This window comes from Embiotoca jacksoni, unplaced genomic scaffold, assembly GCF_022577435.1.
Source record: "Embiotoca jacksoni isolate LCO1_2020_lvr unplaced genomic scaffold, fEmbJac1.0.p SCAF_7, whole genome shotgun sequence".
NCBI lineage: Eukaryota > Metazoa > Chordata > Actinopteri > Embiotocidae > Embiotoca > Embiotoca jacksoni.
This window is the reverse complement of record NW_027185425.1, coordinates 2,885,043-2,911,716: the sequence shown is the minus strand read 5'-3', so window position 1 is coordinate 2,911,716 and position 26,674 is coordinate 2,885,043. Positions and strand designations below refer to the sequence as shown.

At 44.5% G+C, this 26,674-nt stretch overlaps 3 protein-coding genes across 8 annotated transcripts in view; 1 reads left to right on the top strand and 2 right to left on the bottom strand.

Moving 5' to 3' along the window:
• Positions 1-13: 13 nt before the first annotated feature.
• On the top strand, positions 14-2,004 carry airim (AFG2 interacting ribosome maturation factor). The gene is made up of 4 exons (XM_069176663.1): positions 14-448; positions 672-851; positions 942-1,060; positions 1,591-2,004. The coding sequence occupies exons 1-4, from the start codon at positions 141-143 to the stop codon at positions 1,629-1,631; spliced, it is 648 nt and encodes a 215-aa protein (XP_069032764.1). The 5' UTR covers positions 14-140; the 3' UTR covers positions 1,632-2,004.
• Positions 2,005-2,365: 361 nt separating this feature from the next.
• cldn35 (claudin 35) lies at positions 2,366-3,865 on the bottom strand. Its single transcript, XM_069176662.1, has one exon. The coding sequence runs from the start codon at positions 3,191-3,193 to the stop codon at positions 2,504-2,506; it is 690 nt and encodes a 229-aa protein (XP_069032763.1). The 5' UTR covers positions 3,194-3,865; the 3' UTR covers positions 2,366-2,503.
• A 6,345-nt stretch (positions 3,866-10,210) lies between these two features.
• Positions 10,211-26,674, bottom strand: part of ago4 (argonaute RISC component 4) — a 23,503-nt gene continuing 7,039 nt past the window's right edge. For 2 of the 6 annotated variants that reach the window (XM_069175755.1, XM_069175758.1), the window contains exons 2-19: positions 24,471-24,642; positions 24,153-24,273; positions 20,770-20,951; positions 19,945-20,081; positions 18,573-18,707; positions 17,715-17,802; positions 17,341-17,488; positions 17,078-17,197; positions 16,790-16,951; positions 15,135-15,283; positions 13,923-14,107; positions 13,671-13,830; positions 13,088-13,259; positions 12,406-12,549; positions 12,006-12,140; positions 11,797-11,898; positions 11,048-11,247; positions 10,211-10,505 (exon numbers count right to left, since the gene is read on the bottom strand). In XM_069175755.1, the coding sequence (XP_069031856.1) occupies positions 10,397-10,505; positions 11,048-11,247; positions 11,797-11,898; positions 12,006-12,140; positions 12,406-12,549; positions 13,088-13,259; positions 13,671-13,830; positions 13,923-14,107; positions 15,135-15,283; positions 16,790-16,951; positions 17,078-17,197; positions 17,341-17,488; positions 17,715-17,802; positions 18,573-18,707; positions 19,945-20,081; positions 20,770-20,951; positions 24,153-24,273; positions 24,471-24,642 (2,621 nt within the window). In that variant the 3' untranslated portion in view covers positions 10,211-10,396. Of the gene's footprint in view, positions 10,506-11,047; positions 11,248-11,796; positions 11,899-12,005; positions 12,141-12,405; positions 12,550-13,087; positions 13,260-13,670; positions 13,831-13,922; positions 14,108-15,134; positions 15,284-16,789; positions 16,952-17,077; positions 17,198-17,340; positions 17,489-17,714; positions 17,803-18,473; positions 18,486-18,572; positions 18,708-19,944; positions 20,082-20,769; positions 20,952-24,152; positions 24,274-24,453; positions 24,643-26,674 lie in introns of those variants that run through there. The other 4 variants (XM_069175757.1, XM_069175756.1, XM_069175760.1 and 1 more) reach the window with 4 other exon arrangements.

Here is a 26,674-nt window from a genome sequence, read left to right as displayed (position 1 = left end):
GGAAATGAGCTCGGGCAACATGGTAGAAATGTGATGATCGTAACAGCGAAGATACTTATTTTGAAATGGTTATAGAAGTCGTATTACATTTACGCTAAAAAAAAAAAAAACAACTACGAAAACAATAGAAACGTGTATTCATGTTGATGTATTTTTACATCTTAAAATCGCCACGTGAAATGTCCAAACCTGGAATAACCTCGCTTCATCAGGCGCTGAGGAGAAGCTTCGTGAGTCTTGAAAGCAATCAGAAAGTATGGGAGGGTGTGTTGACAGAGTGCAGCCCTCTCATGGTGTCTCTCGGGAATTTGGCCGAGCAGTTGAGAGCTCTGTCCAACGTCCGGATCTCCAGTACACCGCTGAGAGACTTCCCCGACCTGGAGGATCGGCTGCGTTTCAAGCTCCTACAAGCCACGGATATAGTGCTGGGCAAACTCAATGAGAAGATGTAAGTCACCCAAATTAAGACTAAAAGACTGCACGAATGTTTTACATAATGTGACTTGATTAGAAAAGCAACCAGGGCCGACTCAACCTGCTAGAGGGACCCCGGGCAAATATAATGGGGGGGGGGCCTCCTCTGACCCCTCTTTCAACCTGCCAATTCAGATGCTATTACTGCTGTTACAACACATGTTTAGCTGTCACCTCTCCCTCCCTCTTCGCCTCAGGTCCTCCCTGCAGTCCGTCAGAGATGCCATCGGTAACCAGGTCTCCGCCGTCCTCCAGCTGTACGAGCAGAACGCAGACATCATGGATCTGCTTGCAGTAACCGAGCGATCGGCCACCACCCCGTCAGTCGCCGACATGCTGGAGTGGCTTCAGGACGCCGAGCGTCACTACAGGCAACAGTATCCTTTCAGTTCAGGTCTGTGTGTGTGTGTGTGTGTGTGTGTGTTACGCTCGGGTCTTTCTTTTTTTTCTCCTTAACACGTGTCCAGATTCCTGCGGAGGAAAACTCTGCTTCAGACGCTGAGAGCAGACGACCTGTCGCTTCTGGAATCTGCCCCCAATAGATGGAAATCTTTGGAGTCTGTCAGCGCTGAAGGTCACATCACGGGTAAAATGTCTGAGATAAATGCTGACTTCACTGTAAAATTGCCCTGTTCAAACTGTGACTAATTTATCGTACGTGAAGGGTTCGTTCTCTAAAAATAGAAACACATACTGACGAGGTATCTTCCTGTGTCCTCCCTCCCATATTGTTTTTTGTAGACTTTTTTTTTGTATTGCCGTAGATAGCAGACGGAGCTGTGTGAAGTCATGTAAAGATACCGTTTGTGGAGCAGGAGTCTTCAGACAAAAGCATAAATATCATCAATATGGAGTTTAGGTGTTTGAAAAAATTATGTCATGACTTTAAACTAAGACTTTTCCCAATCAGAATGCCTTCAAATATTATTTTTATATTACTTATAATGACTGATAAAGGGACACAGCTTCGGCGGCAGGATACGTATAATTTAAAAATAACAAGAATGTTTGCCCAGTGCTCAGATACATCTACGGCTGAGTGTAATTTTCATCGTCCAGCAGTGTCAGAGATGCTAAATATCTGCAGGTAAACGTATTACTTCTGTCTTCTTTCAGATACACTTTGCAAAGTGTCCTTCTTTATGGAGTCTCAGTGAGGACAGTGGAAGACACTCGTAATCGTAAATCTGACTGGGTTTCTATGAGGAGTCTGAGAAGACTGGGAGCAGAGACACTTAAAAGTGAACTGACTAAACATACACACATGCAACTCGGGGAGCCACCTGGATGAAGGAGTGAGGACTGGATTTTTATTCCGTGAGCTGAACTTCTGACAGATCTGTTCCTGGATGGGAACTATCTGCCTTCATCAGACTGTAGCTGAAGAGGAGAACTTCCACATATCAAAAGACCGTGGCATCATTTCATACTGAAATCTCGATGCAACGAAAATGTTTGCATTTTGCCTGCTTTTGTTGCCTGTGATGGTCAAAGTGACCCAGAATAAATATAAAATCCAGCACACACAAAGAGGAAGACGGGTCCGATGTCGTTTTTAAATCACACTTTACCGAACATCTTATTTTATTTCACAATTTTAATGTATACAAACTCAGCCAAGGCGCTATGTGACCAATCGAGAGACTTTGTCAGAGGAGAACTGGTGAAATCACTGCAATACACACACACACACACACACACACACACATGCCATCATAGAAGCCATCATAAGTCCTACGTTTTTATGAATGCTGGTGTTGACGTGACAGTAAGGCAATAGGCTTTCTTCAGGCACTACTATAAGTCACAGTGCAGCAAACGTTCAAACAAACGTGACGTTTTTTGTTTTTTTTTAAATACCAAAGACAAACATGACAAAGAGATATACAAAATAAGCAAAATATATGTTGGATATATTAATAAATATATAGATTTCGATTTATAGCTTAAAATTCCCAGACTTGAAACTTGAGACGGGTTAAATGTAGGAAAGACTTTTGCCCTTCTCTCCACCGACCTGGTCTTCCCCCTACACGTACTCCTTCAGCGGTAGATTATTAGAAGTGATGGGTTTCGGGTGATCCGGTGCTGAAGCAGGTGAATTAGCAAAGCTCCGGCCTATGTAGCCCCTGCGGTACCGGCCGCCCCTCTCCATGAGGGGGCAGGTGCTGCTCAACACGGCTCCGCTGATCATTAGAATGACAGCAGACGCCCAGCCCAGATAAATCGCCTGCCCCAGCTCTCTCTTGTGCATCATGGGGACGTTGGGGTTGTAGAAGTCCTGGATGACGGTGTTGGCAGTCCAGGAGACGGGGATCAACACGCACAGGCCCGTCAGGATGAAGAGAACCCCGCCCGAGAGCGCGATGCCCGCCTTGGCCCGCCGGTCGTCCCCGGCGCAGGTGGTGCACTTCATGCCGCAGCAGGACACGGTGCAGGAGAGCCAGCCCATGAAGATGGCCAGACACATGAGGGCGCGGGCCGCCTGGATGTCCGGAGGCAGAGCCAGCATGGAGTCGTACGTCTTGCACTGCATGTGGCCCGTGGTCTGGTAGATGCAGTTCATCCAGATGCCCTCCCACTTGATCTCGGAGGTCAGGATGTTGCTGCCGATGAAGGCCGAGACCTTCCACTGAGGCAGGGCCGTGACGGCGATCGCCATGATCCAGCCGGTCACCGCGCAGGTGAAGCTGATCAGCTGCATGCCAGTGTTCACCATGATGACAACACTGCTTCGGACTCACAGCTTCCTCCGGGTTGTTTACAACTTTCTGTCTTCTTCTTTTTTTTTTTTTTTTGGCAATCTCTTATTTCTGATGCGCTCTAGTGTCCTTTTCGTGCCTGGGCGAGCTTCCTATGGTCGTTGCCCTAATGTCACTTTGTTCTTCTCTTTTTCCTTTTCCTTTTCAACATCTGCTCCCAGTTTTTCCCATTTCCACGTGTCCTCAACTATCCGCCAGTAATCGCTTTCTCCCGACACACATCCAGCTTCTGTTTTTTTTTGAGGGATCAAACGCTCGCACACTTTCTCCTCCTTTTCATTCCTGAATTTGACTCATTGCATTATTGAGTAGCCAATAGGTGCGCAGCCACCTGTGGCAGCCAGCGGACGCGGGATCGATCGGGCCTCGCAGTCCGAGCCCGGGACAACGGATGGATCTCTGCCAGGCTTTGTTTTTTTCTTTAAGTGGTTCTCTCTTCCTTCAAGTCCGGTTCAAAACCAGGAGACTGACTGTTCAGCTGCTGTTTATGTCAGTGTCACTCACCTGGTTCGGTGTAGCTTTACGTAGATGGGTCACACTGATATAACCTGATACTTGGATTCAGGGCCACTGATGCTGCTGCGAGTGGATCCAGTCACAGCAGGGCTGAAAATACTGATGCTCGATTACACAAAACGAAGAAGCTTTTTTCTTTTTTTTGTCCCCCCCCCAAAAAAAAAAACAGGTTTACAGAAGAAAACAGCCAGCAGAGCTCATCATCAGACGCCACTGCTGTCGCCGGCTGAAGTGTCTCCCTGTCGGACAATAAAACGGCGGCGGGGGTCCAAGCCTCGACGAGGCCACTTCAGACTTCAGCTGCCGCTCGGCTTCACCCTCCCCGCGGCCGCTTCCTTTGCCGTGCGACGCAGCACCAAATGGGTCAAATCCGGTACCAAAGAGGGCATAAATAACAAATCAGGGGCCGCATAGGCAAGTCTTCTGGGGAAGTAAATCATCAGTTCACTCCCCTCCCATCTCACAACCGCCACTGTCAAACCTGCGGAGAGCAACACTGAACCCCAGGAAGACAAAAAAAAAAAAAAAAAAAAAAAAAAGCAGTGCAAGGAGGGAGGGATTAGGGGTGAGACAACAAACGGAGGGAGGGATGGATGGAGTTGGTGTCTGTAGGTGGATCAGTTAACACAAAGACAACATGGGGGGGGGGGTGCTCTACAATAGGGATTACACTCAAACCTGCGTGCATTTTAAAGGAACTTTCACAAAAATGAGCTTTCCCTTTGCCCCTTTTTGTCTGTGAGAGGGAGAAAGCGGCTTCACAAAGGGGCCGCAAAGTTTTCTTTCCTCCGACAATGACAGCGGCCACAATGGCGAAAAAGACAAAAGGAAAAAAAAAATATACAAGTCGCAGGTTAACACACACACAAAAAAAGTTACTCTTCTTTTTAATATGATGAAAGCTTAACGAGGTCATTACAAAACCCTGACTTCTAGGAGTTTATTGGGTTTTTGGTTTAAATGTTTCCATTCAATTCAACACAACATTGTTATTTATATGGGTTGGTTTGAATTTATTGTTGAAAACGCAGCCAGAGGAGGAAAACAACAACAGAAGGGTCTGACAGCAGCTCTGTCTTCATCTTTTTCACTTATTTTCTTTCTCCCCGACCGCTCTCGCTCCCCCTGCACTGAACCTTAGTGGGCCATTGTGCTGATGAATTAAATATCGTGGCATCAAGATCTGTGGGTTCAGGTTTCCTTTCTTCTGTAGCCTCCCCTCTCCTTGGTAACGGTGGTCATGACAACCAGCCAGGACACAGGAAACGAGAGGAGAGGGGATGATACACAAAGAGAAGGTGACACATACCAATGATGGCAGTGAGAATGGATGAGCGGTCGTGCGTTTGTGTTTGTTTATGTTTGTTTGTGTGTGTGTTTGCATCCCTGCAGAAACATTTTGCAGGGTTGCAGTGGAATTACTCTACACTTTGATTTCTAAGGTTTTCAATTAAAAGTGTTCATCTTCATATTTTTGGGCACACAGCAGGATGATTGTGTTTTTTGCTGACTTTGACAACACTTCACCCGACATGGGAAAAAAAAAAAAAAAAAGAGAAAGAATTTGTGGGTAACCAGTTCAGAGCCCGATTCATTTTTCGTTCATTTTGATTTTCATCCCAGAGAAGTAAACCGACTACTACCTCGTTTACCTGAGCGCGCACACAGAGCAGCGCCCCTGCGTTTCCTACTTAACACAGGATGTGAACATCAAAGAACACAGCAAAAAAACACAACAACACTCAAATCTTCTTTCTGCATTTTTTTTCAGACCGAAACACCTGCGAGTTCATGGACTGATGGCAAATGTAAGAAGACAACTTACGAATGCAATCGACTTCGGTTACCCCGGAAACACCCGGAAGATATTTAATATTAAGGCACAAAGAGCACATCTCTTCTTATTTTGCCTCTTTTTCCCTGCCTTAAAGGTGCTAAACAGATGTACAACATTTACAGGTCAAGCTGCTCCAGCGGTTACCAGGTATATTAAGCAATAGGCTCAACACTACAGCACACAATACACATCTATTTGTACTAGAACCACAATATCCTGAGGGCCATTTATTGTCTGTAAAAATTTGAATGCCTTTTGTATGAATTAGGAGCTCTTGACAGAATCTACAAAAAAAAGCAGGTCTATGAGGAAAGTGAGCCTCAGTATATTCAGCTGTTCTTAGATGAGGAAATTATTGTTGTACTGTTTGTAGTTGTAGTAATCCCATTTATTTTGATAAATAATGCCATCTAGTGACTAAATAAATGCACTTAAGGCCTTTGGTGTTTAGCGGTGATACCGTATATATCAGAGCGCCTTTACAGGAGTATAAATATACCAAGTGTCAATGACGAGAACACGCAGCTACTTTATAGGCATAAAATACCAATTTATTACTTTGCACATTAACACAAGAATTCCCTGCAGGCTAAAAAAAAAAAAATTAAAAAAAAAAAAAAAAAAGTTTTTGAACATGTCACATAATAGCAATAACAGGAAGTGAATGGCCCTCTGCTCCTGTCCTCTCACAACCAATCAGAAAGGGTTCCGTTCATTCACAGAACTGGAACAGTCCATTCACGGGATTGGAACTTTCCAATTCTGCGGTTCTATTGCTATTGGACAATCACACACAGTTGCAGAGACCACTAGCAGAAAATAAAATAAACAGAGCAGAGCTATAACAAACCCCAAAAAAAAGAAAAAAGAAACCAAAGAGGGATTAACAAAATCAAATTAAAATACACAATACACAATGTCAAATTACAAATCCGTCAAGATATAACAATATATCAAAGTGAGAGGAATTAAAAAATAATTCATGCTCTCGTTCTATTGGGGCACAGAAAGAACTATGGAGGTTTGTATTTTTTTTTTTTTAAAAAGGTTAAAAAGAGGTAATCCTGCTCCTCCGATGCCACGGGTACCCCTTCACAAAGAGGAAGTGCATTTGTGTGGGGTTCAGCAGAGTTGCCATGGAAACAGGAGAGCCTCCATAAAGAGGCGTGGCCACAGGTACAAACCAGGAACGAGGAGACAAAATGGATGCTCGCTACAGTCGCCTGGCAGAGAGGAGGTGGGGTTCGCTCTTTAACGGGTCCAAGTTTGAAGAAAGTACCTCGTTTGAATTTGAACAAGACGCAAAGAGCCGCCCCCCACCCCTCTCCTCAGAGAACAGCATGTACCTCCCAAATTACTGACATTTGTGTAGGAATCTTTAAAACACATCTTAGAGAGACCGGACAAATATTGCTAGCCTAAAACAGTCCCAATAAATTGATAAACATTTACCCCCCCTACCCCTCACAAAAAAAAACAAAAAAAACAAAAAAAAAAGAGTTTATATTTTTTGTTTTCTCATAATAAATATGACTCCAAAAAGGTTTTTTCATATTTTTTTCTTTTTCTTTTAAAAAGGACAATACTCTGGCATGCAGGCGAGCAAAGTCTACATTTTGTTACTTGAAAGAAAACTGTCTAAAGCCTACATAACTATTCCACCAAATGCACATTCCCACTGATTGATACAAGCAAATCAAATTAATCAAAACAAAAAAAAAAGAAGAAAAAAAATCCAACAAAAAAATAAGTAGACACACAATAGCGAGAGTAGACCAACAAGCACAATGAGTAGAATTATAGCTTTGTTTTTCCACATTTTGAAAACTTGAACTGGGTTAATATTGCTTTGCAATGTCAGGTTACAAACAGGGGGTGTGCTCCTTGATCTGACGGGAGTTCAGTGATTAAATATTGTGATTTAAAACATCGTTGCCCAAAGAGACGCCACGTAGATGTTCAATCTTAGCCCGGCTTGACTTGGTAAGAACTAGTGCACATTTAAAAAAAACCCCGATCTAAACAAAGTTCAACTTATTGCATGCAATGCCTGGACGACACCCACCCCCCCCCTCCTCACTTCCTGCTCCGTGCCAGCGCCCACGCCTTCAACAGGAAGGTGCTCAAACTCATTCATAGTAAACCTGCTGCTTTACGGGTGGTTTATTACAAAAGGGTTTTCTCTGAGCTGCCCCCCCCTGATGAGGCGTGCACGTCGACAGTCACCTCCCAAAAAAACCCTCTCGTCCTGCATCTCTATCCGCTCGCAACCAGGGGGCACCACTTGTGCAACTCTCACCAAGGCAATGTCACTAGTTTCCATGGTAACAGCTGGCCAAGTGTTTGTACAGGGCATCCAAGGGCAGTGCTTATGCTTATTGTCAATTCTTTTGATCCAGTGTTAAAAATGCATTAAAAAATAGGAAACGAACACTGTTAAATAGAGACTTTAAGATGGGTATACTTCAAATACACACAGAGTAATAGAAACCGTTTATTTATTTTAGATTTTTTTTTTTTTTTAAAAGGTCTAAAAATTCAACCCATTGCCTATCGCAAACCGCTTTCTTTTAAACAGGTCCCTTTAATCTGGATTCACTCTGGTCGCAAGTCCCGACCGTCTCCCTCCATCTGATCAAAAACCATCCGACGGCTGCTGGGTGATGTCGACCGCGGCGGATCCGTTTTTTTTACCAGCGACACAACACCTCTAATCCGCCACCAACTACCATCAGAACTGACTGATCCAAACACGAATTCATCCATCCCGGGGGGGAGAGGGTGGGGGGGGTCTTCTCCCCACCAACCAGACTGCTACAAAATAAAAGCCAAAGCTCTACTCCTTCACCTGCAGCTCCACAACCGAACTCTATTCCTGAAGTCGCACTAATAACTATAGAACTGGCTTTGCTGCCAAACCTTAAAAATTTCATCACAATAGTAACAACATTGACAACAACGATTAACAACAACAACAACAACAACATCATCAACGGTAAACTACTAATTCTAAACAAGATAACCACAAAACATCTTATATTAAACTTTTACAAATCTGCTTTGTTGATTCGTATGTATAAATGCATAAAGGTAAGAGAGATTGAGAGTGCCCTCCGTTTGCTTGCCTAGCGCCCCGGGTCAGTGCAATGAATTGGCCAGTATTAGCAAAGGAGACCTGAAAATTAAAAAAAAAAAAAAAAGTAAAATAAATCGTTGGTTTCCGGCCCTTGAAACTACAAAAAAAAAAAAAAAAAATATCCAGCAGTGTCATTATATAATCTTTCATATAATCAGTTCCAAAAGCAAAAATAAGATCCTGCATTTCACACAGAAAACGAGGCTGATAAGACCAAACTCTGTGTTTAATTCCTTCAGCTTTTCAACAGGTCCCAAATGCTGAGCCAGACACAGGCCAGACCGCGGTCGCTACTGCTACACATCAGACCTGGCTTCCTTTACTACTTGAAATGGATCCAGTTACCGTTTTCTGTCGGGGGGGAGGAGGGGGGGGGGGGTATTCGGTGATGTTTAGAGGCACAAAAAGGAGCAGCCGTCTCTCCCCAAGGTGCAAATCCCACCGACCTCGCGCCAGCGGCGGGCTAAAACGCTCACAACGTGTAACTCGAAAGCATTTCAGTTGCCAAGCGAGCCAAGTCTGCTACAAATACCCACACCGGCCTCCAGGAGGCCTGTTTAAGTCATATGTCTCAAAGTTGCTCTATAGATGTAAATATATGCTTATATGTACTGTATGTGTGAATATAAAAACAACAAATCTGAGGCATTTACAGCAGTTATCTCCTTGATTTCCCTTTACAATTCAGTGGCCTGCCATGAAACACACATGCACACGCAAACGCACTCATACAGCAGTACATGTATATACAGAGATGCACACGCGCGCACGCACACACACACACACGCACTGGCACTCGCGCACTCACACACACATATACACACACACACACACACTCGCGTTATTCTTCGCTAAAATGGGAGGGAAAGTAGCAATGGGCATGGAACACCCAGGTCACCTCGCTTGTAAAAGACTGAAAAGGAGAAAAAGTTAAAACACACGCTCATAAAAAGGAAAAATATATATATATTTATATGTATATATATCATTCTCAAAAGGTCAACTCCCCTCCATCTCTGTCCGTGTAGAGTTCCCTCCCCGCCACCCGATAAACCCAAGACCTTGTGACAGATTTTGCCCAAAGGGGCTTTGAGGTAAAAGTAGATAAGAGTCCTGCTTAGCTGGGAGAGCTGGAGAGCCGCGGCCGAATTGTGCCGACGCGCTCCCTCGCTCAGTGTATCTTACAAACACATGAGTGCAGACATTCAAATAGAAAAAACAAAAACAAACTCAAAGATAATGGCTCAACTTGTAGTACGTGTTGTGTTGTGTGTGTGTGTGTGTGTGTTGTGTGTGTGTGTGTGTGTGTTGTGTTGTGTTGTGTGTGTGGTTTGTTTTTGTTTTTTCGTTTTCTTTTGTGCATTGGAAACCCTTCGGGGTTCGCAGTGCTTGATTGCTGGTTAAAAAAAGGCGGCTTGATTGGGAACGCTGGTTGAAGATTGTTCCTTGAAACAGCCCCCCCTCCCCTTCTCCCTCCCCCCCTCCCCTCCATTAGCCGCTTTGGTGCAGATTCAGAAAAACTTACAGTGAGTATGATGAGAAAGGTACAGACTACAAGAAGAGAGGGATGATGGAAAACATGAGAAAACTGGCAAATAAGAGATTAAAAGACAATCAAAAAAAAAAAGAAAGGGGGATCCACAGATGGACTGGCTGACATGCACGCTTAGATCAGGCAAAGTACATGGTGTGCTGGGTGTCATAGTGGATCTGAACGGCCTTGGCCAGCGCCTGGGGGTCCCGGCCGTTACTCTGGCCCGACACGTGGCTGCCTTCAGCGCTGCAGGACAGAGAGGGGAAGGATTTAGTTTGGCTGTCAGCGATGACATCACATCATTAAATGCAGGAAATAGAAGGTACAGGCATAATACACGATACAGGAGCTGTGGTCCAGTGGGCAGGTGCTTTAGTCGGTTTCCACGGGAACCAGAAGCGCCTCAACTGGTCTCGGGACAATCTAGACTGCTTTCTCTCCCGTCTCGTCTACACTGATTATGATTTTATGAATCCTTTCTTTCTTCCGTCTAAAAATTCAACCATTTTGATACCAGCTGACTTTGCTACGAGCTGATTGGCTGTTGAAAAAGGTGCCGCGCCTAACATCATAAAACTGACCACTGGAGACTTGGTGACATTGTCAGCTGGCTCGAGTCAAGTTGAGACGGGCCAGTTCACATTGCTGCAACTTTTCCCTGCAACGTTTCAAAACGGCTTCGTCTCGTCCTGAATCTTCCGTCTGATGTGAGAACATCTGGGTTCGGCCCAACGATTGGCTCGTCATCATCTCTTGAACCGAACCACAGATGTTCAGGGCCACCTCACCTGTCGTGGTCTTTGTCCACCAGGTGGTAACGGGCTCGGAAAGCCACGAGCCGGGCGTAGTAGGCCGGCGCCGGGATGGAGACGGAGCGCGTGCAGCGGACGTAGGTGTGGCACAGCTGGTAGGTGAGGAGCTGCAGTTCGTCAGCCGTGAAACAGTTGTCGTCCCACAGGACGTGGTAGTGGGAGGGACGACTGGTTCCCTGACGGACGAGGGAACGTAACATGTTTAAAGTCAACAGCCCATCGGTGATTTCCAAAAAGTTGAGAACAACACACAAATTACATCTAAAAAGTTGGTTGTCTGAAAAAGTTGGTTGTCTGAAAGTCACTCGGGCCAAAATGACAAATCTGCTCGAGGTATGTTTGTCGTTTTTTTTTTTTTTGTTTTTTTTTACTTTGTACACATAAAGTCCTTTCTGTTTAAAGAAGTGCAGCAACAGTAAGCGAGCTGAGATCCAGCAGACCAACTCGAGAGCAAAGAGGAAATGCTGTAATATGCACTAATTGCTGCAATGGTCTGTTTGTAGTTATATTTACAATTTACAGTGTTTTATACTGACGAGCAAAAAAAAAAGAAGAAAAAAAGAAGTGATGTGTCCACAGAGCAAAACTGCAACAAGCTCAAATAATGCTGCAAAAATGGGAGTCAATTTCTCACCAAGTGGAGACATTTTTATTCAGCATACAAATTTTTGGAGAACTTCACATGTAATAGTAAAATAAGAGCGTGAGCTCGTTGCGTCCCTCACCTGAATCCCAGCGTGGCTGCACAGGTAGAAGTCAAACTCGGACGGGTGTGTGATGGTGCTGTCCACCGTGGTGCCCGCTGGAACGTTACCGCTCTTCCCAACCTGCGAGACACGAGGTCATCTCTCAAGATTACAGCTTGAAGCAAAAGTGTTGCATAATTGAAACAATTCAAACGCATCCCATCATAGTGCAGTGAACTCCTACTGACCCTCTCGGCTTTGTCCGAGCAGAAGAGACGAGTGTGGTGACGTTTCTGGACCACGATGTACGTAATGCCCGGCCGGTAGTCCTCCTCCAGACTGATGCACGCCTTCCTGATGGCTATGAGCTCCGGCCATGCTACCTGAAATACAAAGAAATGCACACGCTTGCAATGCATTGACTGCAATATGCCGTTTTTCTGTTTATTTCACACAAATTTATGATTTGTGGCCTGGTCATCAATCTGGACTGAAGCTGCACGCCATCTTTAAATCAGGATTTTGACAGTCTCCCCGCATAAGTCACAGCTGCTGTTATTTTCTAGCAGATCTCGCCCAGCAAAATGGCAAAAATCCTGCCAGAAATATTCTGAAGCCGAGCATGAAAACAAACTGTCCATCTCTCACCTGTTTCATCTGTCCCTCAGACACTCCGCCACGGTAGTAGATGATGCGTGTGGGCTTGAAGCGCGTCGACTTGTAGAACTGGATGAGCAGCTCCCGCACCATGTTGGTTAAGTCTTGGATAACCTCCTGACTGAAGAGCTGCTCCTGAAGAGACAAAAAAAAAAAAAAAAAAAAAAAAAATCTGATTTAGACTCAGAGTGGAGGAAAGAACAGAGGGAGCTTCACAAAACACACAGTCAACTTTGGTTTAAACTTTAATCAGGCTATGATGGGAGAGATATGTCTATAAACCCGAGTCTAATTTCATGAACTGAATTACTTTGCTGCAAACAGAATCATGATCGAGTAATGCATTTAACCCTAAGAAACCCTCTTTCAGCGTCAATAGGGATGAGCGGTGACTTTTTCAACATTATTTAATCATAAAACAAAATCGAAGAATTTCTGAGACTACTGTCTTGTCTTTCATAATATATTTTCCCTCGTTTTTACCGGCGTCTGCTAGTAACACGTTACCGCTGTGAGAACGTGGCGGTAATGCACATAAAAGCCGTTTAGCTACCGCAACAAAAGAAGCAGAAGAAGAACGCGTCTTCAAACGACTTAGTTCCCAGTAAATATCGAAGAATATTTTTGCTTAAAATGCCCATCGCGAACAACAAGTACTGCAGCCTGAAGTTACCTGGGACATGTCTTGTCGAGACGTCTGGACTCGCACCGTCGCACAGTATCGGCTGGGGTGGCCGTCCATGCTGCCCACCACTGCCGCGATGGACGGCTTCTTCCCGTCACCTGCCGGAGGATGAGTGACGTCGGCACCCAGGAAGATGACGGGCTGCTGGAACACGGAGGGCCTGAAAACCAGACGGAAGAAAGAAAGACTGAAGTGAGTTTGGTTTCATCTTTGATTCCATAAAGAAACGGCTAACTACGAAGAAAATGACGCATGGAAAATTTGACCTTCAACACAAGAGTCCAAAAGAGATGATCATCCTGACGCGCAAGCCAAACGCCATTAGAAAGTTATACCCCGAGATTTAGAATTTAAGTAAGTAAACGCCAAGAACTGCAAAGTTTATACGTAAACGATAATGATTATTACTTCCCGCAATGTTCTGTTCCTCGTGATTACCAGGAGACCGTTTATTTTCAGAAAGCATCCGAGCAATCGTCACTCTAAGCCAAGAATCATTCCAGCCTCCCATCCATCTGCATTCCAGGAAGGAAATCACGACAACAACAACAACAACAAAAAACTCACTGACCTCTGATGAGGCACCAGGACGTTGTTGATGCCTCCCAGCTTGGCATTGATCTTGAGGCAGAGGTTGGAGAGGGTCTGAGGGGACGTCTTCACCACGTTCTTCACCTGGACGCACTGGGTGGCCATGCCGAGGAGGGTGTCGCCCACCCGCTTCACCTCCGCTGCAGAGGAGAGGACAGACGTGACCGGGGTTAGTCGCTCCGTCCACATATCCATGAAGCTTTCCCTCGTTTGATAGAATCTCGTTTCTTACCGTAGACGGGGGTTTTGCCAGGCAGGATGACCACAATCAGCTGCAGCCCTACGTAAGACATCTTGAGGTGTTTGAACATTGGCTCCACGCTGTCAGCTCCTTGGGCGTATTTACAGAAACATGGCTGCCCCTGAATGGGCATCCCAGCATCCTTTGAGATCTTCCTCAGCTGATCAGTGAAGCTCCTGTTAAAAAAAAAAAAAAAAAAAAAACATTTCAGGGCTCGTTAGAAATCCTCACTGATGTACATAATTTGCAAATCATTTGGTAACAATGTGAACACGAATGCCTATTAGATCACGGGCGAGTGATTTCTCCCCGATCAGACGCTCAGAAGCAGATAAAGCGGCGGCCTGCTGTGCCCACATCCTGCTACGTGCACACTGGTGGCTCATTAGGTCCACTAAAAAGACAGTGAGCGGTGATAGCAGCACAGCGGTAGTCCTGTAATACTGCTAAGCAAAGATGCCTTTTTGTCCACTTTCGCATTTTTAAACATGCACTCAATTTGCAGTCCAGTGTTTACAATAACACTCATGTTCGGTTACTGTTTTGTGAGCCCTTTGTGACACTGGAGGACATAAATCTACACATTAAAAATGATTTCGGTGCGGCTTGACTTGCTGCCAGTCGGCAGAATTTGATGCGGGTCCAACTGTTGCAGGATGACGATCACTTTAACCGCCTGATTAGTTATCCAACGTGATGCAGGAAGACTTGACATTTGCAACCATATTCATGCCCGTATGGAAGAGAGCAAGACGTACTCGCATCCAGTAGACCAGGAATTAAATCAAGTCTGAACTTTGACCCTCTTATGGCAGGTGTAAATCCCCTGGGTCGGAGCTGCGCTGTATTTTGTGTATATAAACACTGTAACACAGACGGAAGTTAGACGGTAACGTGTGCGTGACTGATTCAGTGGCACAAACAAGACAGAAATGTTAATAAGTAGTATAACTACAGCTTTCACTGCAGGGGCAGCCGTGACGGGTTTTGAGGGGTCGATTCTTCCAACTTCGGAAATCCGACTTTAGCCAACCGAATGCATCGTTAACTCTTATTCGGGGAACATGGTTTGTTTATGTTCTGGTTCTGTAACCGCACATCGACGGGATGCCGTTTGCATGTAGTGTTGAGCGACAAGAGCTTAAAGACTCAAAAACGTTTGATAAAATGCGGTAAAAAAACAGAGCGAAGGCTGCGACTTACTTGAGCAGGTCCTCCCGGCATTGTTTCTGTGGGGCGAAACAAGCCACGGCCCACACTTTGATCTCAATCCCGGCGTAGAACTGCTTCCCCCGCATGTCCCACACGCCCTGGTTGGGCGTCGCCACGGTTTTGTTCTGTGGAGAGTGTCCCTATTCTCTTAGTCAACCCACCGGTTGGATGAGCCAATACAAAAGATACGACAGCCCTACCCGCACCTTCAATTCTCCATCAATACAGACAAATGTGAATGTGGCAGAAATGAAATGTGCTCAAATAATATGAGCAGTTTTACTGCTGTTGTTTAGACTCATTAAATAGATTTGACATTCATAAAAACGTATCCTGGACGTTCCTTTTAGCCTCGTGAGGCTTGTTTAGAGGAGAAATGCTCAGTTTCTTCGCACATAAATATCCTGTTTTTATATTTTTCCCCTATCAGGACTCCCAACACAAGGAGAGCTGTATCTACTCAAACCGACCTCATTACAGTGCTTCTAAGTTTGAGCGTGGTCGTGAATACAAATTCAAAGAAAAGTGGCTTTCAATTAAGTTAACAGGATTTGCCAAAGGTCATTAAGAGCTTTATTCTCCAAAACAAGTGACCACACTGAACAACATTATAGAGAGGAATCCCAAGAAAAGTTCTCCATCTCTTCATAAGGTGGTTTCAAAGATATTTTATCTGATTAGCTTCAGGATTTTAAAAATGTTTATAGGTTGCTGTCAGTAATTGTAAAAAGCTTCACCATCTCAGCGCACGTTACACAAATAGACTTCACCTTTTCCCATACAAGCCTCATCAGGAAGTATTCATGTTATTTCCTGCGAGTGCTTTAATTGCGACTTTACGTCAGCCAACGTCAGCGTGCCGCTGAACAAAATGAAAGGTTCATTCATTCAGAGTGATCACAGAAATCGGGAAAGCTGTCAGTCTACACTTAAGGGCATTTCACTTGAAGCCGATTAGACTCGATTTCCCTGCTGGCAAGTGGCCAAGTCTTGCAGAGGGTGTTGTGATAGGATCTTGGGGTTTATTCACCAACATATAGTCGAGGCAGCCAGCGGCGGGATTTAAGCCTGGCACCGGGAATGTTTATTTTTGGTTTTTGGAGCAGAGAAGCAGAAAATGTAAAGAGAAAGCTAAAGCAACGTCCCCAACGGGGATCTTTAAAGTTTCATCTTATCTTAACGGCATCATTGAGCGCTGCCTCCGAATTGGCTGCTTCATTCCAGCCACTGTAGTATTTATATGAACCTCTTCATTCTCAGATTGGAGATATAAAAGTAAAATTCACTCCACAGGATCTAAAGCAGTAAAAGTGAATCTTTTATATTGATTTAACGTTACTGCTACGTAGCTGGGTCTCTTCGTCTCACTTCCTCACTCACACAGACGCTGCAGGTAAAAATCCAGGCTGTCATTTACCAGCACTATGAAGGGAAGGAGTACATGAGGGAGACTCAGACTTAGCAGACTGCTGAGAGGCACCACAGGATTATAACAAGAGGCACGTTCCAGGTCTTACAGGTCTGCATATATCAAAGCTGAATACTGTATCTATTCACCTCCTGAATTAATTGCATCAACTAAACCTCCAGTAAACTTACATTTTGAATAGTCTTTTAATTCATTTGAAATTTTCTATTGTACTCACCCTGCCACAGTCACGTCCTGTGTCGGTACTCACCCGGCCCCCATACTGAAGCATGGGTGCCGGGAGAACACGCCCTGTCACCTCCGTCATATCATTGTGCACCACAATGCCAAACTCTTTCAGGTAAGGGTCCGGGCCCCCGACCATACTGTTACTTTTGACCTGGGGAAGGATGAAGAGGAAGAGAGGAAGAGACAAGGTGTAAATGATCCACACACACACACAAAAAAAAAAGGTCTTTTTTAAAAAAAAATTTAACTCCCACCCCAAGAGGGCGTCATCACTCACCAGTCTGCTGATCTCTTCCTGTCTGTCGGGAGCCGACCGAGCTGTAGCTTTGATCATGGTGGATGTCTGGTTGTCTGTCAGTTTCTTGATGCACCGCTGGCCTGCTACGATGTTACAGACCTGCAGAGTGGGAAGAATCATTTCATTTGTTGAACAAATATCAATCACATAGGAGGAACAACAGTGGAAAATTAAAGGGGGGAAATATTGGAGGTTAAAGGCCAACAACTTTTAAAACAAATTCATAGCAGCCTCTTTCTAACCTCCAGGGGAAGGTAGGTGTGCTTCTGTTCCTGTCCTACTTGCAGACAAGGTAAATGTGGGTACTTGAGCTGGAGATTGTACTTCTGCTTGAAATACTGAGCTACTGTGCACTCCATGGCCTGGCCGTTCTCGAGCTGTAAGGGGAACCTGTGAAGAAACGTGGACGAAGTACACACTCTGCATGAGTTTGTAAAACAAAAGCACAAAATGAAAACACCACCAGAGATGGATTTATTATATATTTACGAGGCCTTGTGATATATATATATATATATATTTTTTTTTTTTTTTTTTACTTTTTCCTGCACACACAGTTTTGTACTTGCCGACGTATGAGGGTGAACAAACTGATGAGTGCAGGAATGATGCTTACGTTTGGTGGCTGGCAGGTCGGCGCGTGACATTGCACACACGATACTTCCTCTTCATCTGACCACAATGTGTGACCTCAACTTTTAAGCCTGTTCAAAGCACACAAGAAAGCATCGTTACGAAATAATTACAACAGAGCCAGGACCCCCCACCCACCAATTGCAATTTCAAATATTTAAATTCTTTTATCTTTAGCAGGTTGGAATTGTGGTCCATCGTTGTTCTACTGTTATTTTGAGGCCACCACAAAGTGGTGCTGACATGCCAGATGCACACAGCTCTCTGCAGTTTCCTATTATAGACATTTGTCACAACTCTGCTTCAGCAAAACCAGAAGGGAGACAGCAGAAGGCTTACAAGTGTCTGCAGTAGCAGAAAACATGCAGCTGAGAGTTCTTAGCTCTGAATTACAACAAATGTGAAACATGCCAGGAGCTGCTGCAAGGCTTTCTGCGGGCTCTGTTATTGCTGAGCGCGCAAAAGGTCACAGCTGCATGAAATGGCTGTACTCTTTGCATGAGAAAGATTTAAACAAAAAGCGCATCTTTATTCAGGAGATCCTTTATGAATCTCATGGACATGCTTTTTCAGATTTAAGACCCCCTCATTTCTGTTCAAATGCGGACACACAATAATTCCTCCGGGCTAAGGACAAGTGTTTAGCCTTGGTGTAGGTGGAGCTGTGTGTATTTGTGGTGCAGATACAACATGGTAATGTATCTGGAGTGAGTGTAGTTTCATTTCGTTCTCACACACTTACTTCTGGGGTGAGCTGGAAGAGAGTCATAAAAGTTTTGTTTATAATGTGTTCGTTAGATGAACGGCTTCATTGGTGCGTCTGCTGATCATAAACGCTCACCTCGTATTTCCTTGGTGAATTTGACGCGCTGCGAGTCGGTCAGCGGTTTGGTCTGTTCGTTGATGTTCTGTATATCGAGCACTTCGCACATGAACTCAATCACAGGCTGGGCGCGGTAGAAAGCGGTGGCCGACACTGGGGAGAGAAAACAGATACGCTGTTCAGATGGTTCGACGTTATTCAATCCGTCACAGAAATTAGCAAAGACGCTTCAGAATCTGTTTGTTTATGAACACATTTTACATGCAAACGATCCCAACAAGCTGCGTTTTACAGTTTCAACAGACGTTACGGGTGTTCAGACAGCAAACTGCATAAACGAAACGAGGCAGGAGGCTGCCGTCGAGTAATTTACCAGAAGTATGCAGTGATGGAAAGTAACCAAGCAGAATTTCAAGTGACGTGCTTGAGTGCAATTTTGAGGTATTTGTACTTTACTTGGGTATTTCTATTTGATGCTACTTTATGAGTCTAATCCACTAAATTGAACCTCGGAAATACTGTGGTTTTTTTCCTACACCGTATTGGTTGAGCAGCTTTAGTTACTTTGTAGATTCAAATTATTCATACAGCAAATATTCAAACTAAGAAATTATCATGTCATATCATCATCTGAAATGAGCACGTCCTACTTGTCAATTATACATATTTCAGGATTTCAATTACAAGCTACTCTTATCTGTAACAGGGTTTTCCTTTCAATCAGATGTGCGGTGAAAAAAAAACACTTGGGTGCTGCACCCAAGCCACAACAGCTTCACTAGAATTGTTGTCGCTTACTGCAAGTCGCTTTGGATAAAAGAGTCAGCTACATGAAATGTAATGTAGAAGCTTGGTTTTACCAACGTTTGGTGCATTTATAAATAAATATTCTGATGATAATAACAAAAAAAATGGAGGTGAAAATGCATAGTTTTAAATTAAATAACTGCTCACCATCCCCCACTGTTACCACAACACCTAAACCCACTGAGATAACATCACTTCAGTGACTCATTAAGACGGTTTGGAGACGAATACTCATTATTTTTTTCCGAGTTTATGTGCAGCAGAAAGAAACTGCATGTGTTTTCTCTTCTTATGCATACGGTCGTTACTTGAGAAATTCCATTTGTCTACTCAGCGTCCTTTTATGTCAGTAGATGTGTTTGGTGTTAAATGTGTACATTTTATTCGTGTAATCCAGCCTTTCAAGAAAGAAGTGGCTGACGTGGCTAAAACAGGGCAGAGACAACAGCATCAGACCGTTTATTTTTTTCAGCCAATAATCACCCACATCAAACATCAGCAAGATTCAGACTGCAGGTCCAACAATATATTAATCATAACAGTCACCGCATTAACATTCTTCATGTGTGGGATCAGGTCTTACCATCGATGTTGAGCATCATGTTCCACATGGCAGGACGGACAGACTGATGGAAACCAAACCACACCTCCCTGCCTCCACCGAGAGGATGGTAGTAACCCTCCGGAGGCGAGAAAAACGAACGCCCCACTGGAGTGTACCTGTGTGGGACCCAATCGATCAGCGTTGACGCCATAAACTCAAATTGTGACAACTGGATTATTTCTCAATAAACACATTCAGCGTGTTTATATTAGTTAAGTATGTGCAGTAAAATATTTGGGCTCAACAGGTAAATAAATTAAAAAAAATTATAAAAAAAAGATGCAGACATTAATGAAACATGGCGAGAGATCAAAATATATTCTTGTGTCTGACAAGATGATCAAAGTGCTTCTCAGATAGACGAGAATTACAATCAAATAAACAGACATAATTCTCTGAGGCTATAGTCTAAATTATTAACCATCCAACCATCTGTGTAACAGAAAATGTAAAAAAAAAATAAAATAAATAAAAAAACCCTCAGAAAAGAGATCTGGGAACATCAGACAGAGAGATTATAAATGATCAGAATAATCAGAGTCACATGTTTGGTGTGACGTGACGTCCATATCAAAGATGGAAAATTCATTAAGAAGAGAAGCACATCATTGAATATCATCACACTGTCGGGGAGTGAATTCCCTGAAAATACTGCAGGTAAATAAATCCATCCAACAAGACAGCAGGAAATTAAACTATACAGAAAAAAAAAACCCGATAAAAGCAATAACTGCCGCAGTAAATAACCAGCGGTGAACATAAATGTGTGTCTGTGAGAAGGCGGAGACGGTTGAATAGAGGTACCTCATGGAAGGCAGATGCCGCGTGATGACATCCAGAGCCTGAACGGAGTCTTCCGGGACCTCATTAAGGTGACCTGACAGGGCCTCCAGCAGCATCTGAAGACTGACCACAGACACCCACTGCAGAGACACCTTGAACGTCTGGTCCTTCCCCTCGCCAGGCAGGGTCACCTCCAGGTCCACCTGAGGACGGAGACATAGAGCGGGACGGAGACAAATGATCAGCGGAGGGAAATTGATTGAAGAGCGTCTGACAGAGGACAACGAGCGATAAATATCCAAGGGCAGAGTAGATTGAAAGAAGAGAGCAACACAGAAAGAGTCCTCGGTGAATCAATTTGTCTCTCAAACCACGAAAGATGAGTCAGCGTCCAAGCATTTCATCAGTGCGCCCGCACACGGTCAACAGGTGTAAACAAGAGGCCAAAAACTGGAGAAAATCTTAAGTCTGTTTATGGAGGGGACATAAAATCTTTTTTTTGAAGAAGCAGATTGCCTGTATTTATAATTATAACTTAGTGGGGTTTTTTTTTTTTTTATTTCACTTGGAAAAGTAAACTCAAAGTCAAAGTCAAAATGTCAAACTAAAACAAAAACAAAAAAGGTATTTGTACTCTACGTCGTATTTACTGTTCGGTTGGATTTGGTTTACATTTCAGTCTTTATTATTTTGAACGACATGAACAAAAACACAAGTGACCAAAGAGGGCAGACGCAGGGAAAAGTGGGAGTCCGAGAGGAGTTGTATCTTCCATAGATTTGAAACATGCAACTACTCACAATTTGCACTCTGCACAATTACACTATTATTTAGCTGTGTATATGTGTATATATATATATATATATACACACGCATACATACATACACACGCATACATACATACACACGCGCGCACACACACACACACACACACACACACACACACACACACACACACACACACACACACGCATACATACGCGCGCGCGCACACACACACACATTTTGTTATGTTACAGCCTTATTCCAAAATGGATTAAATTCTTTTTAATTTTTTCCTCAAAATTCTACACGCAATATCCCATAATGACAAAGTGAAAATAGTTTAAAATTTTTGCAAATCTATTAAAAATAAAGAACGAAAATATAACACGTACATAAGTATTCACAGCCTTTGCTCAATACTTTGTTGAAGCACCTTTGGCAGAAATTACAGCCTCAAGTCTTTTTGAGTATGATGCTATAAGCTCGGCACACCTATTCTTGGGCAGTTTCTCCCATTCTTCTTTGCAGGACCTCTCAAGCTCCATCAGGTTGGATGGGGAGCGTCGGTGCACAGCCATTTTCAGATTTCTCCAGAGATGTTCAATCGGGTTCAAGCCTGGGCTCTGGCTGGGCCTCTCAAAGACATTCACAGAGTTGTCCTGAAGCCACTCCTTTGTTATCTTGGCTGTGTGCTTCAGGTCGTTGTCCTGTTGGAAGATGAACCTTCGCCCCAGTCTGAGGTCCAGAGCGCTCTGGAGAAGGTTTTCATCAAGGATGTCTCTGTACATTGCTGCATTCATCTTTCCCTCCATCCTGACTAGACTCCCAGTTCCTGCCGCTGAAAAACATCCCCACAGCATGATGCTGCCACCACCATGCTTCACCGTAGAGATGGTATTGGCCAGGTGATGAGCGGTGCCTGGTTTCCTCCAAACATGACGCTTGGCATTCAGGCCAAAGAGTTCAATCTTTGTTTCATCAGACCAGAGAATTTAGTTTCTCATGGTCTGACAGTCCTTCAGGTGCCTTTTGGTAACTCCAGGTGGGCTGTCATGAGCCTTTTACTGAGGAGTGGCTTCCGTCTGGCCACTCTACCATACAGGCCTGCTTGGTGGAGAGCTGCAGAGATGGTTGTCCTTCTGGAAAGTTCTCCTCTCTTACACAGAGCAACGTTGGAGCTCTGTCAGAGTGACCATCTGGTTCTTGGTCACCTCCCTGACTAAGGCCCTTCTCCCCCGATCGCTCAGTTTGGCCGGGCGGCCGACTCTAGGAAGAGTCCTGGTGGTTCCAAACTTCTTCCATTTACGGATGATGGAGGCCACTGTGCTCATTGGGACCTTCAATGCTGCAGAAACTTTTCTGTACCCTTCCCCAGATCTCAAGGATGATCAGTGGAAACAGGATGCACCTGAGCTCAATTTTGAGTGTAATGGCAAAGGCTGTGAATACTTATGTACATGTGATTTTTTTCGTTTCTGATTTTTAATAGATTTTTCACATTGTCATTATGGGGTATTGTGTGTAGAATTTTGAGGGAAAAAATTAATTTAATCCATTTTGGAATAAGGCTGTAATATAACAAAATATGGAAAAAGTGAAGCGCTGTGAATACTTTCCAGATGCACTGTATATGCACACATATATGTCTGCGTGTGTGTGTGTGCATGTGTGAGTGTGTGTGTATGTATGCGTGTGTGTGTGTGTGTGTGTGTGTATGTATGTATATACATATATATAACAGAATATGCGTGTTCTCTACCTGAATACATGTCTATTTATGTCTGTTTCTGTATGTTGAGAACAAGTTACAACGGGAGTCAAATTCCTTGTATGTGACCAATACAGCCAATTCAGAACCTGCCAGTCTACAAACAGAAGCAACCAAACAAGATGCTCTAACATCTCCACGGCGACGACGTTTAACTGCCAGCTTTTTCAGGCCCGACGTGACTTGTAGCGTATCAAAACATAAATGACGATAGTGTGTTACTTGCAACAGTTGCATTGTTAGCGGCGATGAAAAATGTATTCAAATAAACGGTGCTTTAACAGAACACCCTTTCACAAATTTACGCTGTGAACTTGAGACAGAAGTTCTCCCGTTTTAATCTGGAGCAGCTCTGTCATTCATTAGTTGGCGTCTCCACCTCAGAAAAAGACACTATCTAGCATTCATTAATGAATGCTAATGAACAGCTGACTTTGCTACGAGCTGATTGGCTGCCGAAAGTGGAGCCCTGTCCTAAAACTGCCAACTGGCGACCAGACAAGCTAAACTGATGACTTAAGTCAAGCTGAGCCGGGGGAGGGGGTTCACACTGTTAAAACTTTTCTGTTGTCTTAAGACCCGTTTTAGTCCTTTGTTCTGAAGTGGGCTTTAGCAGCTCTCACTTAAATACCCCAAACGACAGACATCATGCCGATCTCGCACTCCTGGTCCGACACCTTCACGGACAATTCAGATGGAAATCTTCCTCTCATAAACATCTGGTTTGCCTCCTCAAACCAATCCACTAACCCCGTTTAACATGCAGGTCATTTCCCTCTTAAAATAAGGTATGCTCTTCAACACCAGATGCACAAAAAGACATGCAAATGGTGTTTACGTGCCCCTGACAAAGAGAGTTTGAAATACCAACCCTGTCCCTCCCTATTGGCAGTGGATGTGCTGTGTACATGTTCCTCTTGCCGTCGTAGCCAGGCTGTCTGTCTCCAAAGATTTGCATCTTGAAGTGCCGAACCATTGTGTCCACCACCTCCCTGGAAGACACAGGAAACCAGATGGTCAGCCATGCATTGACTAGTTAAAGAGTGTGCCTGCTTTTTTAGTTGCAAAAGAGGATTACTAGCATATAAAAGATAAACCCACCACTGGGGAGAGAAAAAAAAAAAAAAAAAAAAAAAAACCAAAACATTCCCATGCGCGTTTTGAGCCCACACCTTGTTGTTCGGTTTACCTGTTAACCCTGCGAGGCCGTTTCTCAGGCTTGATGTCGATATCATAGTGATAGACATCAATCTTGGGAATCTGCACCTGGAAGTGGTTGGCAAGGAGCCGGATGGGTTTCCCCACCGTGCCGAGGCCGGGACGCCGCGGAGGCTGAAACAGAGAGGTAGGGGCGGGCGGGCCTGAGGAGAAAGGAGAGAAGAGTCGATTATCGTTTTCACATGTCATATCGAAACAGTTACTTATTACGTTTACAAAAGGATTTTATTGACTTCGCATGAGAATATCAACAGCTTTCTATGTTTTAAACAAGAGCCAACTGAAGCTTAAAATGAAGCCCGTTTGGCATTTAAACCGAACGTAGGCCTGTTCATCTTTTTTTTTTTTTTTTATTATTATTATTATTATATGCCACGTTTGAAAGATGAATGCGTAACGCCAAGCTCGCTGCGAACTCTCATCAATGCCACCTGCTTGAATGCACTAAAATGGCCTCACAAAACCCACAGGGGCGCATGCACGCTTTGATTGATCCGCGGCTCTGGCCCCTGACCTACATGGGTCAACAAGAGGCCTCGGCGAAAACAATGACCTGCAATTATCCTTCAGCCCGCCCCACAGCTCCACCCAGACACACAAGGGCGCCCACCCCTCACGCCGAGACAAAGACCCGAGCTCCTCTCAGACAGACAGCAGCCGGGCCATATGGAGGGGTGCCACGCGGAGGGTCGGGGATTACCGTTACACGCAGTGCACGCCCCGCGTGCACACACACACACACACACACACACACACACACGACTCGCGTTAACGCATGTGCACGCGCGGTTCTCCCGACTTGAACCGCAACACAACCCCGCTGCAGGGAACGAGGGCGCAGCGGCGCTTGTGCACTTCAGACCCGAGGCCGCCGCTCGTTACAGTCAAACCTCACAGCGAGTCGTCGTCCGTCTCGGACGTCGACGTTTTACACGGGAGAAAAGGAGGCACCGCGACGCCCGCTTTGTCAAAGTCCTCCGTTGCTGCGGCTCGCCATGCATCATTTGGCACAAGAGTGTCTGCGAAATGCTCCAAGACAAAAAAAAAAAAAAAAACAACAAAAAAAAAAATCCTCTGGCACTACAGAGAGGGTGTGTTGAATGGCAAAGCGTGGAAAAGATTTGAGAGTATAATCAGAAGTCAGGAAATATATTTATGCCAAAGTTAAAACAATACACTGCTGGTGGTACTGAAGGAGGGTGGAGGAGGCTGCTTGATGCCTTTTAGCTGACAGCTACGGGACTGCGGGGGTCCTCCTGAACTCCATGCACCCGCACGCTCCAGTTAGCAACTGAAGAGCGAGAGCACGGACAATCGGGACCCTCCCCATCCCTTCCTGAAAACACGATTCACGACATGCCCTCATCTAGCCTAGGCCCCAGATCACCTCCCTCCCCCCCCCACCTCCCCCTCCCACTCCATCATTCAAACGAGCCATTCACACCCCCCCCCCCACCCCCCTCCTACTCCATCATTCAAACGAGCCATTCGCGCCCCCCACCCAACCCATTATGTTTACGATACAGTCAAATAAGCAGCCATTTGTTGCATGTCTGCTCCTCTTTGTCACGACTTGGGACTAAAGATCCTCCGATGATTCATTCCATTCTGTCCTACTGGCCTCGTTACTGATGGCAACAAAAGGCTCCGCGAGTGTTGTACTCCACGCTGGAAGCTGCCGATTGTGTTTTCGTCTCCGCATTAATGCGTCTCGAGCGCGCTCGGCGCCGTCACACGTGCGCCGTAGCTCCCTTCGCACCTCGTGGCGCATTCAATCGCGCTTCGCATTGATCTGTATGCAAACCATCAAACGGGTCTGGCCTTTCGGAGTTCACGCTGTATTCAGGGTTTGTGCAAATTGTACGTAACATTTACTACTATACCATAAATACGACACAATTATTCGGACAATTGTTGTTGTTTTTTTCAGTTCATTACTTTGTTTACAAAATGTCAGAAAATACTGAAATTTCTTTGACCTCGTGGCCTAAATCGCAAAATATTCAAGTCCTCAAATAAAAGAAACAAAAAAGGCAGAACATCTGGCATTTTTGCTAAAAAAAAAAAATGTTTTTTATTAATGTATATTCCAGCGCTTTACAGTAGTAGGGAGAGAAAATCCACTGTCGTAAGACTTATTTTCCGGCCAACACCAGGCCAGAGAAAAATGTCCTT

Coding starts and splice junctions, on each gene's coding strand:
- airim (XM_069176663.1), top strand. CDS start 141: ATGTTGATGTATTTTTACATCTTAAAATCGCCACGTGAAATGTCCAAA. Junction 449..671: donor GGCAAACTCAATGAGAAGAT/GTAAGTCACCCA, acceptor TCTTCGCCTCAG/GTCCTCCCTGCAGTCCGTCA. Junction 1,061..1,590: donor CGCTGAAGGTCACATCACGG/GTAAAATGTCTG, acceptor GTCTTCTTTCAG/ATACACTTTGCAAAGTGTCC.
- cldn35 (XM_069176662.1), bottom strand. CDS start 3,193: ATGGTGAACACTGGCATGCAGCTGATCAGCTTCACCTGCGCGGTGACC.